The 19,183-nt window shown below is 33.7% G+C and overlaps 3 protein-coding genes and 1 pseudogene across 3 annotated transcripts; 2 read left to right on the top strand and 2 right to left on the bottom strand.

Moving 5' to 3' along the window:
• Nucleotides 1-7,281: 7,281 nt before the first annotated feature.
• On the top strand, nucleotides 7,282-8,445 carry LOC120135299 (protein EXORDIUM-like 2). Its single transcript, XM_039151583.1, has one exon. It carries the CDS (start codon nucleotides 7,323-7,325, stop codon nucleotides 8,283-8,285), a length of 963 nt encoding a protein of 320 aa, XP_039007514.1. The 5' UTR covers nucleotides 7,282-7,322; the 3' UTR covers nucleotides 8,286-8,445.
• A 366-nt stretch (nucleotides 8,446-8,811) lies between these two features.
• LOC120135377 (kinesin-like protein KIN-14I) lies at nucleotides 8,812-9,597 on the bottom strand. The gene is made up of 3 exons (XM_039151650.1): nucleotides 9,242-9,597; nucleotides 9,025-9,146; nucleotides 8,812-8,834 (listed from the first exon to the last, which is right to left on the bottom strand). The coding sequence occupies exons 1-3, from the start codon at nucleotides 9,589-9,591 to the stop codon at nucleotides 8,812-8,814; spliced, it is 495 nt and encodes a 164-aa protein (XP_039007581.1). The 5' UTR covers nucleotides 9,592-9,597.
• Nucleotides 9,598-10,925: 1,328 nt separating this feature from the next.
• On the top strand, nucleotides 10,926-15,586 carry LOC120135378 (annotated as a pseudogene).
• Nucleotides 15,587-16,245: 659 nt separating this feature from the next.
• LOC120135338 (protein DEHYDRATION-INDUCED 19 homolog 3-like) lies at nucleotides 16,246-18,720 on the bottom strand. Its single transcript, XM_039151615.1, has 5 exons — nucleotides 18,521-18,720; nucleotides 18,251-18,393; nucleotides 17,186-17,263; nucleotides 16,665-16,924; nucleotides 16,246-16,543 (listed from the first exon to the last, which is right to left on the bottom strand). Exons 1-5 carry the CDS (start codon nucleotides 18,594-18,596, stop codon nucleotides 16,435-16,437), a joined length of 666 nt encoding a protein of 221 aa, XP_039007546.1. The 5' UTR covers nucleotides 18,597-18,720; the 3' UTR covers nucleotides 16,246-16,434.
• Nucleotides 18,721-19,183: the final 463 nt, after the last annotated feature.

Here is a 19,183-nt window from a genome sequence, read left to right on the forward strand (position 1 = left end):
TAAAAAGAATTTAAAATTTAAATATTTAATGTTATCGTTAAAAATACTTTATAAATTATCTATTTTAGATATTTTCTGAAAATATAAAAAAAACAATGATATAAATGATGATAAGTAGATAACTTTTATCAAAAATATTTTTAACAAGAGTCAACTATTATAAATTTATATTTTAAAAAAATAACCTAAATTAAAAGATATTGTTTACTTCAAAAATCATGTCTTCGTTGTTTTTAACTTCGAACACTAGTGAAAACTAATGCAACCCAAAATTTAAGTAGTATATATATATGTGTGTATTTGGATCTAATTATATAGTGTAAAATAAATTATATCTTTTTTAGGATCGTTGGATGAATGAAAATAAAAAAAATGAAATTAACAGTAATAAATATGAAGATATTCACTAAAAAAACAAGGAAAAATCTCAAACTTTGATTTTCCCTAATCCAACAATCATAAAATAATACAAAATTAAGAGTTTTACGTCTTTAGGACCATTAGATTAGAGAAACAAAGATTGAGATTAACAGTAGGAAATGAAAAGATATTCACTAGAAAAAGAACAAGAAGTTAAGCCTTTGATTTTCCTTAATCCAATGGTCCTAAAACTGTATAAAATTGTGTAAAACTCTTAATTTTACACCGAATGTAAGTGGATACTAATTTGATATATATATATATGGGACAAGATCCGTTTATACTATATAAAACTAATAAGTTTTACACCAATTTATAGTCATTAGATTTCAAGAAATAAATAACTTAGATTTAATTAAAATTTATAACTCATAAATAAATATCTTATAACTCATTGTAAAGAAACATTTCTTTTTACCCAAAACATAAACCTTAAACCCTAAAATCTTAAACACTATAACCTTTCTCATAAATTCTAAACCATAAATCATAAACCCTAGAGTTTAAACCTTAAACCTTAAACCTTAAATGTAACATCCTAATATAGTCTAACCCAAAGATCAATGGTTATGATGTCACACGGAACCACCAAAGTGGTAGACCCAAATTTTTTCTTTTTAAAATGACTGTAAACTTTATAAAATAACCCTTAAAAGTGATTTAAAATAAAAACATAATATATTTGAGTTTTACAATACTATTGAGCTCCAAATATTCAAAATAAAACCATATTGAGTTTAATACAAAAATAGAGTTACGACTAAATATAAAAAGGGTCTACAATAGCACATGCCCTCTAATACAAATCAAGACGTACTCTGAAGCCTCGACTGTGCTGAAATATCTGGTGACGATAATGCTATACGGAAGACCTCCTAAGAACCTGCACACATAAACACATTCCGAACGTTGATCTTACGAACTCGGTCCACACTAATTATTGTACTATATTATATGCATTCACTAAATGAGTATGCTAGTGGCATAGGCTAACCCAAGTGTTAGTGCTGATAGAAAAGTATCAATACTATTTGGCTGAATGAGTATTGATATTTCTATCCTAAAATTCATTTGTTTTTAGTTTCTGAAAAACAATATCGGTACTATTTTTCTAGTATCGATACCGCACCCAAAATTGCCATGTTTTAGGCAAGAAAATGATCATCTAACTCATCCAAAAGTTCTACTAAGATCCCTAAACGTTATTAGAATGTTATGTATGATAATAGGGGTCATAAAAGGTCCATAAACATGCTGAAAATCACCAAATACTGAAATCTACCATGAACATACTTCATGACTCATGTAAGCTAACAAACACACCTAGTGATCTACATGTGGTAGAGTTGAGTTAGAAGTATGTTACCTTGAAATCCTAAGCTACTGCAAACACCCAAAGTTCAACTAAGATCTAGATTATCCTTCCCCTTGACCTTGGATTCTTCAACTTATCTTACTAGGCAAGAATCAAACACTTGAGTTACTAGCTTGATTTAAAGGTTAAGAAGGGTTTAAGAACACTTCATAAGGCTTATAACTCTCTGAAAATAGTTTGAACCACTTAAGTTTCATAAACCCCCACAAAACCCATATTTGGCTACCATGGTGAAATGAATAGGTTGAGGGTTTTATTTGAAGCTTTGAAGACGGAGATTATAGTTATTACCTTTAAAATGTCAAACTAGGGTTGCAAGGCCACCAAATAATCACCTTTATCTAGGTTACTAAGGAAAAAGATAAAGACTTTGGGAGAAGAGAAGACAAAAGAATATGAGAAAAAAAAAAAGAGTGCTCAGACGTGAGATCATCCAATTTTAATGTAAATTATCATTTTAAACTAAAAATGATTCTCTTTTGGTCCCTTTAACTTTGATAATGACATAAAATACACTTTTTTTATCATCAATTGGGCCCAAGTCAAGCCCAAACCAAAAGTTTTATTAGACCAAGTTTCCTTACAAGGCAGATGAGTTTATCTAAAATACTCTCGGGTTAACCTGAAACTACTAACTCGTGATTCAGGGCATTACAAATCTCCCCTCCTAGAAAGAAATTTCATCCTCAAATTTTACTTGAATAGAAGAGGTGAGGATACTAAAGCTGCATATCCTCCTCAGTTTTCCATGTTGCATCCTCAATGCCATGGTTCCTCCACAACATATTTACTAAAGGGCTCACCTCGATCCGCTCTAGGGGTATAATATGAGAAAGATCAAAACGATATCTTCTAAGCATGGATACATGGAACACATTGTGGATGCACTCCAACTATGGTGGTAAGGCCAACTGGTAAGTTGTTGGTCCTACTTTTTCGAGTACCTCGTAGGGTCCTATAAAGAGCGGGGTCAACTTTCTATTGCACCCAAAACAAAACACTTTATTACATGGGTAAACCTTGAGGAACACTTTGTCCCCAACTGCAAACTCAATATCCTTACGCTTCAAGTCTACTTAAGATCTCTATCTATCTAAGGCTTCTCTTAATTGACCCTGAATTAATCGAACCTTTTCTTCAGTTTCTCTAATCAAATTGAAACCCACTATTTTACCCTTATTGAACTCTGTCTAACAAATTAGGGTTCTATACTTGCGTTAATACAAGGCCTCATACGGAGCAGTATGGATGCTCGACTAAAAACTGTTATTATACGCAAACTCCACTAATGGAAGGTGGTCCTCCCAACTACCCTTAGTATCTATAACGGTGAACCTAAGCATGCCCTCTAATAATTAAAAATTTAAATTAAAGATAGAGATGAAAAGAAGAAAACTTTTTATAAAATTAAAGAAGCAAAGAACAAACTAAATTGAAGTACATTTCAAGCTTTTCCCTGAAAGAGTATTTATAGCTTTCTAAAATCCTAAAATATAAACTGAAAACAACTAATGATAAAATCCTAAAACATTCAAATAATAAAATTCTAAAATAAATAACTGATAATTCTCAATTCAAATTAAAATGAAAACTAAAATCCTAAGAAATTTTCGTCTGCTTGTTCTTTTAGATGATACTGACTAGATCACCTTCTAGAAGCTGATGCTGAATGGATTGCCATAATCTTCCATGTCGGACATCATCAAGCCCATGTGTCCAGGCTTTATTATAGAAAATAAAAAAACTATAAAAACTTGCTCTTTGAATTCTATTTTACAAAACTTAAAGTCCTATACATAATCGAATAAAAAAAACCTGAATCAGCAATATCAAAGAAACAATAAGAAGTAATTAATGATAAAATAGTAACAAAATAAATCACTCATCAATGTTTTGAAAAATACCTAAGTATCGATATCCTTGTTGGAGAATATTGGTACTCTACCCTCGGTATTGATACTCCCACGAGTATCGATACAAAAAATGGCTACTGGAATTTGCTAAGTGAACTTGGTATCGATGTCACCCTGCGAGTATCGATACCTTACCTACAATATTGATACCCCTTGTATGAGTATCGATATTTCTATCCCAAAATCCCTTTGTTTTTAGCGTATAGAGAATAGTATCGGTATTGTTCTCTCAGTACCGATACCTGGGTCCAGAAATACTCCATTTCGGGCACGAATAACTCACCTCAAAAGTCCTACTAAGGTCCCCAAACTTCATTAGGATGTTATCTCTGGTAGGGGTGTTCACTATTCAGTTTTAACCAAATTAAACGACCAAACCGAATTAGTTCAGTTAATCGATCACCGAATTAATTCAGTTAATTCAGTCAACCACCGAATTAGTTTAGTTGGGGAACAATTAATAATTTTCTTAGAATTCGGTTAACAGTTAATTTGGTTTGGAATCGGTTAATTAATCGAATTAACCAAAATTATTAAATATTAAATATATTATATATACTAAATCCATAATTTAAGCTCAAACTCATTAAGAATTAAAACCTAATTATTTTTTAAGCACACTAAATTCATTAAATTGTCAATACCTAATTAAATTTTAACCCAAAAAATATCTCTATTATAATTAAATTAATTTAATTTAAAAAATTATTAAAAAAAATTGATTAATTCAGTTAATAGTAATCAAGTTCGGTCAATGGTCGAATTAGTCATTTGAACACCCCTAATATATGATAATAGGCGTCATAAAAGGTCCATAAACATGTTGGAAATCACTAAATACTGAAATCTACCATGAACATGCTTCATGACTCATGCAAGCTAACAAACACACCTAGTGATCTACATATGGTAGAGTTGAGTTAGAAGTGTGTTGCCTTGGAATCCTAAGCTACTGGAAACACTTAAAGTTCAACCAAGCACTAGCTTCTCCTTTCCCTTGACCTTGAAGCTTTCTCCAACTTCTCTCACTAGGCAAGAATCAAACACTTGAGTAACTAGCTTGATTTAAAGGTTAAGAAGGGTTTAAGAACACTTCCTAAGGCTTAAACTCTCTGAAAACGGATTGATTCACTTACGTTCCATAACCCCCCCCCCCCAAACTCATATTTGACTACCATGGTGAAATGAAGAGGTTGAGGGCTTGATGTGAAGCTTTAAAGATGGAGATTATAGTTCTTACATTTAAAATGTCAAACTAGGGTTGCAAGGCCACCAAGTTTTACCTTTGTCTAGGTTACCAAGGAAAAAGATGAAGACTTTGAGAGAAGAGGAAGACAAATGAAGATGAGGAAACAAAGAAGAGTTCTCAAACATGAGATCATCCAATTTTAATGGAAATCAACCTTTCAAACCAAAGATCATATAATTTCTCTTTTGGTCCCTTTAACTTTGATAATGACATAAAAATACACTTTTTTATCATCCATTGGGCCCAAATCAAGCCCAACCCAAAGCTTTATTGGACCAAGTTTCCTTACAAGACCGATGGGTTTATCTAAAATACTCTCGGGTTAACCCGAAATTATTAACTCAGGCGGGGTGTTACATTAACTCCTAAATTTTAACCCTAAAATAAAAAAATATTATTTTACTATGAATTGAAGAAATATTTATTTATAGGTATGTGGGTGTGTATATATATATAAACCCAAGTCACCTTAATAAACCAAGTCCATCCAAAGAAATCCAATGAGCGAAAAGAGGGAAGGTAAAAATATATAACATCGGAATTCACTCCAATCAATATAAGACCAAAAAAAACCCACAAAAAGGGAGTAATTAGCTAATTATGGTTAAGCCTTAGGTTAAAGTACATTTCAGAACAATATTCAATACATCATCAAGGAAAATTATTGAAGAAGATACATTGAGATAATGGGAGTGAACCGACTGAAATTCTGATGTCGGCCAATCAAAATCATATATATTGCCGGACTGGTAGGTAGGCTGTCAACGAAGTCCTCCCCTCTAATCCAAACAAGAAAATGGACCTATCCTAATCACACGTTGATCGCAGCTAACTATGCTTATCTTAACATTAATTAGCTGGGAGCCCATTCCACATTTGGCCACCTTATCTTTTGCATGGCGGCATCCACCTGATTAACACTTTGTATCTCATTATTATTTAACTATTAAAATTTGTAATGCATGATTAGTTTAGGCCATTGTCCACCACAAGTTGTAGTCGACGTCGATTATATGGTGAGTGCATGAAAATATAATGATTGCAATATGCTATCTGTCTGATTTGTACTTCCAAATGCTTGGCCTCCTCAATTAACCATATCATCCACCATAATCCATGATTCTACTAATCACAATTGGCGCAGATATAAATCCATATTAGGACCAGATACATTCTTGATTGCTTCAAGTGGAGCCCAATCAACATGAAACGTTCTAGTTTCAAATTGTGTATTTATTTTTTATCATTTAAATTAAATGAATGCAATCATGAATACTATAAAAATAGTAATGAACTATTATAATTATGTTAGTAAATAATAATAGAATAAATAAAAAATAAACATATTTTTCATTTTTAGAAATAAAATGATTAAAATTTTATTTTAATGCAAATAATAGTAGTATTAATCATACTAAATAACAAGCGAAAAATATTCTAGCTTTAAACCAACTTTAAATGGTTTATTAAAATGTTTAAATTGAACATAAATGAGATTGTTAATGAAATTAAATGAACTTGATATATATTATTCGTATTTAGTCTATTTAACATTCCAACCTTGAAATCTTATTCATCTTTATATATTTGATATAATAAAATAAATATTAACAGGTAAAAATCAAATTATCCATGAGCTATTTATCAAACACTAATTTACAGCTATGGAATAACTTGAATAATGATTTTAATTTTTTTTTATCTTTTAGGTCTGTTTTTAAGGTTTATATTCGAAAGTAATAATTATTTCTTTCAACATTGTTATCTCTAAAATCTGAATCTAAATCCTGTTTTGGGAAGTATAACATAAGTTATAGACTAATCCAACTAAAGGAGAATGAAGTTCCATTTGATCTATTTCAAGAAAAAAGAGGGGTACTTTCATACGATATCGAAAGGCCAACTACTTAAGAAAATCCATTTGAAATACCTGAAGTAGTAGTGTTTGACCATTCTTTATTTATTTTTATTAAGTTTGAGCATTATTTATTGATTAGAAATGCTAGGATGATGAATGGGCTGGCTGACAAATCAACTTAACCATGACAATCACCAGCTACAGCTACAGCTACAGCTACAAATCCATTGATTCAACGCACTCCTTCCTCACATGTCTTTATCATCCATCTCTCGTGCAATTTGGTTGGAAAACACTGCTTTCGAGTTCGACGTGTTTTTGGCAACATTGAGGATCAAGTTAATTAGGCCATCCTTTGTTGCAATAATGCAAAAAATTATACTGTAAACTCTATTTTTGTAGCTAGTTACGTGTCAGAACTTGACTTCCCAGCATCTATAAAAAGAACATTCCTTTGCCTAGCTATGACACTCATCATTCTCCAATAATCTACGGTTCAATCAAGAAATGTTCGGCTTGTTCTCGAGGTCTTTGCAATTGCCTCTTATCTGTGTCTTGGCCTTAGCCCCGTGGTCACACAGGCTGAGCCAAGGGCAGCGGCAACCTTCTTCGTTAGTCGCTGAGTCCAACACAGTTCGATACCATGGAGGCCCTCTCTTGACCAACTCGAATGGCGTTAACGTTTATCTCATATGGTATGGAGGGTTCTCTCTGAAAGATAGAAGCTCCATAACCGATTTCTTCGCTTCTTTCGGGAGCTCTGGTCCACGTCAAGGAAACTCTGTTTCAACGTGGTGGAGAACAATCAGTACATACAAGGACAAAACTGGGAGACCAGTTTCCAACTCTGTTAGACTTGTGAAACAAGTTGGTGATGCATATTCTTCAGGGAAGAGCCTGAAGCGCGCCCAAATAGCCAACTTTGTGAAAAGCAAGATAGACAGCAAAATCTTTCCTTTAGACACAAATGGAATTTACTTAGTTTTGACTGCTAAAGATGTTACAGTAGAGAGGTTCTGCATGGGATCATGTGGCTTCCATGACAGCATATCAGTAGGGGCAATATCTCAAGTGGTGTTCGCACACGTTGGAGACCCTACGGTCCAATGCCCCGGTCTTTGTGCTTGGCCTTATGCTCTGCCTGCTTATGGCCCTCCGGGACAAGCCTTAGTGGCACCTAACGGCATTGGAACCGATGGCATGATCATAAACATTGCTACCCTACTTGCAGGGGCTGCCAGTAACCCCTTCAAGACCGGCTATTTTCAAGGGGATGCTTTGGCACCATTGGAAGCTGTCACAGCCTGTCCCGGAATATTTGGTAGCGGAGCGTATCCTGGGTATCCAGGAGCTTTGTTGGTAGATAAAATGAGCAAAGCTAGTTATAATGCATATGGTGCTAATGGTAGAAAATTTCTTCTTCCAGCTATCTGGGACCTTATAAGCTTGAATTGCAAAGTTATCACTTAGTTTCCTTAGGATAATCTCTACCCTAAATTTATGTCAAAACTGTTAAAGCTGGGCTTAAAGCCTGTAGAACCCTGTATTAGTTATTGAAGCTTTTGAATCATTCTGTATGGTTGTCCCTTGTTCCCATATGTAATGAGGTAAGGGGGAGGTAAGATAGTAGGCTGCCCCTAACACTAGATTGAGAGCAGCTTCCGTAGGAGACCTCCAAATTATGAAATATCCTCCATGGGACTCGATCCCACGACCTCAAGATTAAGAACCTTGTGCTCTACCCTAAATTTCTTAATGAAATCTCTTCTTTTTTTAAAAGAAAAAAATATGCATCTTTTGTACTACTACGTATGGAAATAAAATGATCAATATACCATGAAGAACAAAACGTGTGAGGATATTGAAAATTGGAAACTGAAATGGCCTTTTGAATTGATGATTCTTTTAAAATTTAACCAATCATCAAACAAAACAACCATTGCAATACGATAGCAGTTGTCTTTATACACACACACACACACAAACCAAGAAAGCACTAGCAGGACGTATCTACACAACCTGCTTTTGAAACAAAAAAAAATCAAAACAACTGGGATTATTGCTGCATTTTAACCATACCCTCAAAATTAGAATGAAATATATATTTCCCTCTCTAAAAGGCATGAAAAGAACAAAGAAAATAAAAGAAAAGAATCACAAATTACTCAAACGTGGTAATTATGGCGTATATAAACTTGTTATTTTCTACCTCCAGTTTTGTGTTTACCATCAGAAGCAGTTGGTTGACTACCGTTTCGGTTCAATTGCTGGCCAACTCCATTTGCAAGTTTCCTAGAGGGTGATGGCCCTGACATAGGATATAAACTTTTGCTGTAAAATATTTACCAGCTCTTTTAGTTACATGGAAAAGCTTACGATGAATGTACACAATATTCGAGATCATGAGAATATTGTTATTGCCTTACCTTAGTTCAGGACTCCTTGCTGATTTTAAAGTAGGTTCCTTGGTATTTGATTCCATCCCATTGGTTATGCTGCTAAGCTTGGAACGATTGAATTCCCAAAGCAAATCTGTCTCAGATGAGTCACTGGTGGTAGCAGCATCAACATCATCTATGTCATAAGAACAAGCCATGTTGAACCTGTTACTCCCCATGAACATATTATACGATTGTTCTGGGTACATGTTTGAAGAATCTTGTAGATATTTCTGGTAAAGGGCATCAGATAAATTCCCATTTTCGGCTTCCCAACATCCTAGGGAGTTTCCTACTCTGTTAATGGCAGCTTGCTTGTTCACCATAACCTTATCCATTCACTCACCCGAGCTTGATTCTTGCTCATCTTTCCTAAAATTTTGGGCAGGACTCTTAACAGGAGGCCAAGGAGGTGAATTTGCTAATAGCTCATCAAGATCAAAGCTTTGCGTCTTTTGCCTCGATTTAGAGTTGGTACACACCTGAAAAAGGCAGAGAAAGTAATCAAATTTAAACTTAAGAGAGAAAATATGTATGCATGCATGTAAACATGTCGAATAGCAGAATGTATGATGATATGAATAGCCAAGCTTTCTAGAGCTTGTCGAGTGAAGCCGATACATTGAAAGCAAAATCAATGTCAAACTAGTAAAAATGAAAAAAAAATATTTGGAATCAAATTATATTTATACTATTACTAATACATGAACTCCACTCAATTATGTATTTAAATTTATTTTAATAATTTAATACTAGCATCCTTAAAAAATAATTTATTACTTTTAATAATTTATTTTAATTATTTAAAAATAAAAATAATTTATAATTTATATATTAAAATATTAATAGTGACTCATATAAATTATATTTTTATTATAATTATATTTTTTAATTGTATTTTTATATTTTTATTATAATTTAAATTTATATAATTGATATATAATAATATTTTTTTAATTTATTATAGTTTAAATTGATATGATTCATATATGTGTAAATATAATTTAAATGTCATATTTTTAATTTACAACATAATGTCTATAATCGATATTTTATCTTTTTAAACTAACTTTTTAACATCAATCCTAAACAACTAAATTTTAAATTACACTTTTGTACAATAATTTTAAAAATTACTTTTCAAAAGTATACATGTTGAGCGTTAATTAGAAATATGTTGTGGTAGTTTAAAAGTCTATTATGGTAGTATGTTAGTTAGCTGATGATTTAGTTACAATTGTGTGTGTATAAATATTAACTTCAGTTTAATGATATGAATGAAAGCACATTTCCAAGTATAAGCTTCTTACCTTTGATTACATTAGTTCAACATTGTATTAGAGGTTAATTTTTGTAGCCGAAGGATTTTCTCTGTTTGTTTGTAGTGGTTGGGCTGTTTTTGGCCCATTACGTTTCTGCCCGGCTCATTTTCTCTTTTCAGGGGTTTGATCGTTTGAGCATCTTTTGTTATTTCTAGGGTTTTCACTTTTTTTTCCATTTCTCGTTGTTTTCTTTGTTCTCTTTTCGGTGGATCGTTTTTTTCTTGTTTTGTCTCATGTAGGCTTTGGATTACACCCATCTGATGTATCTTCACCCATGGAGCACTCCGAGGACGGTGATTGTCTCTCATCAACTAGTCAGCTTGGAAAACTACAACGTTTGGAGTCGCTCGATGAGAATTGCCTTGTTGGCGAAGAAAAAATTAGGTATGATTGATGGCTCTGGTTCTCGTGATGCTTGTGAGATTTCGTTGTGCTCACAGTGGGACAAGTGCAATGCGGTGGTTCTCCTGGATTTTGAACTCTGTGAGTCGTGAACACTCGGCCAGCATCGTTTTCGCGTCCAGTGCTGAGCTTGTTTGGAATGATCTGAAGGAACGATTTGATAAAGTTGATGGCTCAAGATTTTTTTTCTTACATCGAGATATAACAATGTTTCTTTAAGGTGAGTCTTCGGTATCCAACTATTACACTCATATGAAGCTATTATGGGATGAAGACGATATTTTGGTTCCGTTTTCTTCACGTGCTTTTGAAATCTCTCAAAAAAATTCAGCTCGTTTGTTGCGACAGAATTTTTCAGTTTCTTATGGGCCTGAATGAAACATTTTCCTCTACTCGAAGTCAAATTTTGCTCATGCATCCTTTACCCTTTGTAAATAAAGCGTGTTCTTTGGTTGTCCAAGAAGAATCGCAGATGATTCATTTGTCTGCTACTTCCAGTTCAGATGCAACAGTCATTATTCATCGGGCTCTGCTGATCATAATCCGCAGCAGTTCACGGGTTTCTGAGACTATTGCAAGAGAAAGGTTCATAAGCGTGAATCTTGTTATAGGTTAATTGGGTTTCCTTTCAATTTTAAGTTTACAAAAGGAAATGGAACTCAAGGTTCCCAGGTGGCTTCTGTGCAATCCTCTGAATCTTCTGAGTTGGTTAAGAACCATAGTATTTTTATTGTTGCTGTAATGCCCAATAATACCTAGGGCTGGTCCCAGGGTTTCAAATCGTGATAGTGTTTTCGGTTATTTTGAATTTACCTCGAACGGCGACGAAACCGTTATATCGCGGCCGAAATCGCAGTCGCAGACCATTTTTTAAAATCCTGACCGATCCTATACATGTACCAGATGGACGAATGCCCATGACAGCATTTAAGGGCATCAACATGTAGGGGCGTTGACTTTGGTTTTGTTGGTAATTATTTGGTTTACCATTCAACTCGACATCAGTTGAGTCAAACTCTTGTTCAGTTCTCCACTTGTTCTTTTCTCACTATTTAATTGCATTGGAGAATCAGAGAATGAAGGGTAGAGTGAAGGAAGCTCTGAAATTGTTTGAAAATGGGGGAACCCATTTGGCTTTCTAAAATAAAACTCATCTGACACATATATTGGTAATTATTTGTATTCGCTCATTACACCAAATGGATTTCTTCATTCTCCAGGTAAAATCTCATAGTTGTTTTGGCTTTATCTTGGATTCGCTCATTAAAAACTCGTTCTGTGTATCTATTATTTCTCTATAGTTGGAATTTAGGTTTCTGGTTCTGTATTTTTTCTATTTTCTTTTGTTTGTACTTTCTTTATGTATGGGTTTCGGTTATTTTTGTTCTCTCTTTCGAGTCTGATAATGGGTATCTCTCGGTTTTACAAGTTGTTCGGGCTAAATTTTTAGGGTACCTATTAGATGATGGATCGCCAAGGTAAAGAGAGAAATCAGACTTGTCTGTTTTTAAGAATTTTGTCGAAGATTGCCTTGATTATGAACCCAAACCAGTTGAGAGACATGCGAAGTCGAAGCCACCGAGTTCAAATGATATTCAAGTTGATAAGTTTTCAGGTTTGCGTATAAGGTAAGGCCAAGTTCAAACACTTCAACTTACATTCCACTAATTTTAAGTGGCAAGTGGCAAATAGCAAAGCCCTGATTGTTACATTTTCTTCTGTTTAACAAAAAGCAATTGGTCAGTCCTGTAGAACTCAGTGAGAGGTTGTCGGATATTCAATTTGTTCGACTATCAACTATAAAGTATGCAATTATACTCTTGCTTGTCAATTATGGACTCTTTATTACTTGCTAGGGCCTTGATAAAGCATTGCTATACATGCACCTCATCAGGTAGATGACAATATATTTTTGGACTCTTTGCAGGAATTTATTGAAGGGAGACACCTTTACGGTTGTTGGGCAACCATAGGAGTGTTGACTGAAAAGGGACTCCAAAGACTAGTTCAATCGGGCAGAGCTATTCCATATGGAAAATTGGGTGCTTAGATGAAAATACTGTTTCTCTTTTTTTGTTTGGTGATGCTTATGAGCAGAATTGTAAGGAGTTTAATCAATTCTCCCTTCGAAAATCCAAAAAAATTAAGGTTAAGAGAAGTTGGATGGTCTTCTCGTTGTAGATGGTGCATAATCATCAATGGAATGACATAAAATTATTATCTCGCCCAGGGCATTAAAACTCATTGGACCGACCCGGATAATACTACTCCAGTAATCATTCAGGAACAGTACAAGCAGATTCTTGATCTACTAATGCAGCTCCCTCTATGTCCTCGAATGTTAACATGGCAGGTATGATTGACAACTCTGCTGCTCATCGAAATCTTCATTGGGTAATAGACACTGGAGCCACGGATCATGTCATTTGTGACTTTAATAGCTTGGAATCACGGTTGCTTGTACTAGTTTTCGGTTAGTTCATTTGCCCAATGATTATACCACCCATGTGACCACTTGTTTTCTTCTAGCGCCTTAAAAAATGTATTATTTGCCCACATTTTAACCAAAACTTAATTTTTGTTTCCAAGATCACCAGAAACCTAAATTACTCTGTTACTTTCTTCCTTATTTTTGCATTTTTCAGCATCTTTGCGATGGAAGGACGAAGGAGATTGGTAGGGAATATGGAGGACTCTACTTCTATGAGTCCATTGGTACAAACACGGATATTCCTTCTTATATTTCATTGTTTTCACGTGTCTTGATGAGTCTTGTGTTCTTAAGACTAAGTTGGATGATACTATAGATACTGTTGATATACATGGTTGTAATGCTGTTGGTTCTCATCTAAATAAAAATTCAATTCTTTAACATGCTTGGTTGGGGCATGCTTCTTTTTCTAAGTTGAGTAAGCTTGATTATCTAAAAGATATATACTTTTCTTTTTCTACTTTACTTAGTTGCCACGTGTGTCCTTTAGCCAAACAAACAAGGTTATCATTTCCTTTGAGTCAAACTCATTCCACACAACCTTTTGCTCTTCTGCATCTTGACTTGTGGGGTCCTTACAAATTTTCTACTCTTTATATGACAAGGCAAGTTCACATGTGGTGATTTAGAATGTTGTTCTTTCTCCTCAAATGTCTGTGTTCTGACTTCTGACCCAAATGCTTGTGGCACCTTTTTATTACCCACCAGATTTCAAGCCTTGCATCTCAATTTCCAGAGATCAGGATGTACAGGAGCTCTGATCTATTGCCAGCAAGTTGGATTTCAGTGGCTTGGTAGGACATCTTATATTAGGTGCGTTTGTTTCACAGAATGTAAGATTACTATTGAAAATAAAATATTACCATAGAATATGATTACTGGGAATGTTGTATTTTATGTTTGGTTGGTTTATCAGGAATGTAAGATTATCGTGTTTGGTTAAAAGAATAAAAGATTATTAAAATGTATATTTAACCAAATTGTCCTTATTATATATTTATTTTTTAACAAATTGAATTTTACTATAATATTAATATAATTAATTTATATATATTTTTTAAAAAATTTAAATTTATAAAATTTATATAATTTTTTTTACAAAATTGAAAAGATAAATAGGTTTAATAAAATGGTAAAATTTTATTTTAATCTCTGAATTTTATTTTTTTTTTATAAATCTAAAATAGTTTAAGGATAAATTTTTAATTTAATCTTCGTAAAAATTTTATTATTTATCGACAGAAGAATGATATTTTTGAAAAAAAAATTAAGGGCATTTTAGTCTAAAATGCCGGTAATCCAACAATACTTAAGGAAGGGGTAATCACATTCCCGGTAATATACCTTAAAAAATCCACTGTTGGTAATAAAAGATTTTCGGGAATGGAATTACTGACCAACCAAATAGGAAAATAAAGATTTCATTCCCTCGGTAATATAACATTCTTTGAACCAAACGGAACCTAAAGATTGACCAAGTCACTGCTCTTTTAAGCTTTATGTATGTTTGGTTATATTATTTTTGGTCTATAGGTACCCAATATACAGAATACATATGGGTCAAACCCTACAAAACCTGGATGCATCTTTCTTGACCTTCCATTCTTTGTCAACACATTCTCAAAGTATACCCCTTTCTCTCTCATTTATGATCGTGGGGCATGTTGCCTGTTTGGTTTGTGTTCTGTTGAGTTAATTCTTTTAATTATTATACAGCTGGTACAGGTAAAAATCAGGTGCAGTGTCCTGCTTCTAGCAATAGGAAAGTCCGTGGTGTTGATGCATCTACAAATATCCCTCTACCAGTTTTTGGCCTTGCTTCCTATAAGCTGAAAGTTTCAATTTTGACTCCCAATGGTGCCCAAGAATGGCAGCAAGCAAGCTATCTGTTACAAGCCGCTGACAATTGGCTGCAATGTTTACAAGTGCATCATCCTGATTTCCAGTTTTTTGCATCACATAACTCAGTGGAGATAACCACGATACCTTGATTCTCTGTAACTGATCTTTTGAGTGGTAGTTGGGGAAATAGTAAATGCTCTGTTGAAATGATACTTGGTGACAAATGATATAGTTTACTTAAAACTCATCTAAGAAGCACCTTGTTTTTCAGCTTTAGCTACTAGACTGTATTCATTGAAAATATTAGGTAGCTATTTTGCAATATATTCAGGTAGGGCCACAAAACTACGATCAGCTCATTGGAATCCTGATCATCACTCAATTGTTAACTTTGCTTCTGGTTCAAGTTCAAGCTATGTTTATTCTCCAAACACTTGTAAATTATTAACCAAACAACCCTGTTTGCACCTTCATGTTTTATTTGATAAACATTTAGTAATATAGTTGAAAATTCAAATGCCTGGACTGTATCTACACATATACCAGTGTTTTCCAGAAACCAAAATACTCATGAATTATCAGGGTTTATAAAGCTTACTTCAGTTCTGTAGTTACAAGAATGCTTGATATCGCTCTTCCTAGTTATGTGAGATATTGTACATGCCTTGCCCGGTCGAAGCCTGATTCAAACCTGAGCAACTCAAATTTAAATGAGCAGATATTTGTATTGCATCAGATCAGTCAGGGAAGGCCTTTGAACCACAAATATGAAGAACCCTAGACAGACCATAGCAGGGCTATAATCACAGCACATACCATTACTGAAACCTTTGTTCAATTTTGTTAATATCTATGGAGCTTTTTACATTCAGGTTAACTAGCAAATGTAAAGTTTAAACAAAGATAATAACGGCTTTTATTAACTTATGCTCTAAAAGGGAAAATACAGGAGTTTGAACTCTGTTGAGGTCTTAATTGAAAAATATCAACCTATTAAATAAATTACATTACATTCTTAAATTATCCCTAGCTTCTACATTGAATTATCAGAAAGTTCAATGCAAGAACGTAGATGACGGTAAGTTTGTTAAAAGTTGTGGACCGTCGATTATGTTCCGCCCATATTATAAACCACCATCAAAGATAGTCGATAACAACAGCCCTTGTACAAACTCACACTTATTTGCCTTCTCTGAGTGCTCCTTATCTGACAATGGTGACAGGTGAACATCTCTGCACAACGTAAGACTATCATGAATTTGCATCCAGTTAAGGGGGGATAACCTAAGTATTCAAAGGGTATTGCTTAGCTCAAACTCTAAAGAAAAATCTTAAGAATAGATAAAATACTTACTTTTCTAACATTCTCTCATTTGTGCCTTTTTCCTCCAAGGTCACTTCAGTAGGAGAGGCAGGCTGTACACTTCCAGATGAATCAGCAGGAGGTGCAGTATGAAGAAATGAAAGCAATGGATCGGGTCCTGTAGTGGAGGAAGAAAGTGAAGACCATGACCTGAAAAGATGAGATTGATAATGTGCATCATGCAACTCCTTCCTCAAGGAAGAAAGAGTTGAATAAGAGTCGCCTTTATGAAAATTTAATTTGTAGTTACTGTAATCATTGGTCAAGGGCCACAGATCATTAACTTAAAGAATCTGGCCTAAAATCGAAGAAAGAAAAAACTCAAAACATCCTCATAGCCACACAAAGAAAATATATATACTGGACTGATTCAAATAGCTTTAGGGAAAGAATGAGGATGTCATGAGAATTGATTCGAGCACAATGACATGATCTAGAACAGGTAGTTGAAAGTAAAAGGGAAAAGAACAAAATAAGTAAAATCTTTCAACAAAAAAGTAATAAAAGGATATTTTGAAAATATTCCCATGCTGCAATGTTATGTGGTCAACCATGTTCATCCCTACTCTCTGAGCACAAATGGGACATACCTGCAATTATAAGCAGACAGATTTACTGATCTTACACGTTGTTTATGTCAAAAAAGCAATTAGACTAAGCTATCTTGAAGTGCCCTGATCATTGCGAGATTCAATAAGAAGAATTCCTTTTGGTAAGGTCAGCATCGAATTTGTTCATCTCAAACAGAAGACTTCATATCATGTTAATGAAGCATATCAAGGATAACTTCCATAAACTATAATTTACGCTGACGATGTACAATGCCTTAGTTACAACCAACAAGCCAACACATATACAAAAGAGAGAGGGAGAGAGAGAATATGACCTACTAACTTAACTAATAGGGGCTCTATAATATTTTGAATCAATGTCGATTTCAAAAATGGGGCATTATGAACTAATAATAAAAAGATAGGTTGACACTAAAGGCATGAAGGTGAGAACAAATATTGCTCAGTAACTTTAGCAATCATATATTCACTAATAGTCAGAGAAGAAATTAGAAGACATAAAATTTGTACAAAGAAAAAAAGAAGCCAGTGATCACTTCTAAAGCTTCTATGGGTAAACAAGAACAATTTCATCGAAACAAAATTGCTAGAAAATGTTCATAAAATGAGTAACATTAGAGTGATAATGCTGAATGAGAAGGGGGAAAGGAAATTGAGGATTTTAGTTCCGATAGCATCTATTCATCAATCTATCTAAATTTCCAGCTAAATTACCAAAAACTTTCAAACGACAACTAAACATGGATCAGTATGCTATATTCAAAGAGTTGACAGAGTTTCAACATCCAAGGCCATCTACTGCTGGGGCAACTTATGCATATCCGATAAAAGATTCCGATTCAATCTTGTCAAACCATTATCCACCCACAATTTTTACCAAACTAAAAGCATATCCAGGAAGACTAAAAACATTACTTAAATATCAATTCTAAGTTTCTAACAACCTTTCAAAACAAAAGAAAATTTTATGCCTAACAATAAATCCAGAAAGGGAAGTGCATGTACCCCATAGCCGGCATCAAGATGATGCTCTTCATCAATATGGCAGCACAAGCCAAGTAAATCAAAACCCTCCGAACAATACGGGCAGGGGTATTCCGTCATCAATTCATCGTCTTCTTCAATCTCTTCAAAATCAATACAAAGATCTGCTTCCAAAATCAATAACTCCCCATTCAGTAACCGCATAAATCCAGGGAAACAAACAAAAAATCAAAAGCAAAAAAAAAATCAAAAACATAACAAAAAAAACAAACAAATAAGTGAAATACTAACCACTTTGGGATTTAAGAGTGGATTGATAGCTCCTAGGTGAAGCTGAGAACGCAAAGCTCCAAGTATCATCCTCCATTGAAACTTAGATAACGTTGTAAATTGAAGCTGGGTTTGTTTGAAAAAAGCGAAAGAATCTAACAGGGCTGCTTCTTAGATTCTCCTTTGTAATTTTCTTCTTCTTCTTCTTCTGCCTTTTTAAGAGCAAAGAGCGACTTAAAAGGAGAAAGGGGGATTCGGGGAAGCAAATGGAAATGTTTGCGTGTATTTTTAGGGTTAAATTCATATTTGACCACTGAACTATACACCTTTATCATTTTGACCCTTGAAGAAATGTTTATCACATTACCTACTGAATTTGTATATTTTAATCATTAATACACCGTCAACTACTGTTAAAAAAATTATAACCCAATGAAAATAAAGCACGTAGAATTAGTTAATATCTTATATTAATTTTAGAAATTGAAAATAATTAAAAATGGCTTTATTATTTGATCAATTAAAAAGTAACAAAAAAAAAAACAAAAGATATAAAATAAAGGATAAACAATCTATTTAGCCACCTAATCATTATTATATTTATTTTTTTTGCCTACTAATTTTTTTTTTACAAATTCCCCAAAAAAATTAAATTTTCTCTAAATTGGTCTTAACTTGGGATGA

The sequence above is a fragment of the Hibiscus syriacus genome, unplaced genomic scaffold (genome assembly GCF_006381635.1).
Source record: "Hibiscus syriacus cultivar Baekdansim isolate YM2019G1 unplaced genomic scaffold, ASM638163v2 tig00110607_pilon, whole genome shotgun sequence".
NCBI lineage: Eukaryota > Viridiplantae > Streptophyta > Magnoliopsida > Malvales > Malvaceae > Hibiscus > Hibiscus syriacus.

Excerpts from the sequence above, each read along its gene's own strand:
- LOC120135299 (XM_039151583.1), top strand. The coding sequence starts at position 7,323 with ATGTTCGGCTTGTTCTCGAGGTCTTTGCAATTGCCTCTTATCTGTGTC.
- LOC120135377 (XM_039151650.1), bottom strand. The coding sequence starts at position 9,591 with ATGGATAAGGTTATGGTGAACAAGCAAGCTGCCATTAACAGAGTAGGA. Across the intron at positions 9,147-9,241 it reads GCAAGGAGTCCTGAACTAAG|CAAAAGTTTATATCCTATGT; the intron begins GTAAGGCAATAA and ends AATATTTTACAG. Across the intron at positions 8,835-9,024 it reads TGGTAAACACAAAACTGGAG|GTTGTGTAGATACGTCCTGC; the intron begins GTAGAAAATAAC and ends TTTCAAAAGCAG.
- LOC120135338 (XM_039151615.1), bottom strand. The coding sequence starts at position 18,596 with ATGGAGGATGATACTTGGAGCTTTGCGTTCTCAGCTTCACCTAGGAGC. Across the intron at positions 17,264-18,250 it reads ATCTTGATGCCGGCTATGGG|GTATGTCCCATTTGTGCTCA; the intron begins GTACATGCACTT and ends TTATAATTGCAG. Across the intron at positions 16,544-16,664 it reads AATGAGAGAATGTTAGAAAA|AGATGTTCACCTGTCACCAT; the intron begins GTAAGTATTTTA and ends TACGTTGTGCAG.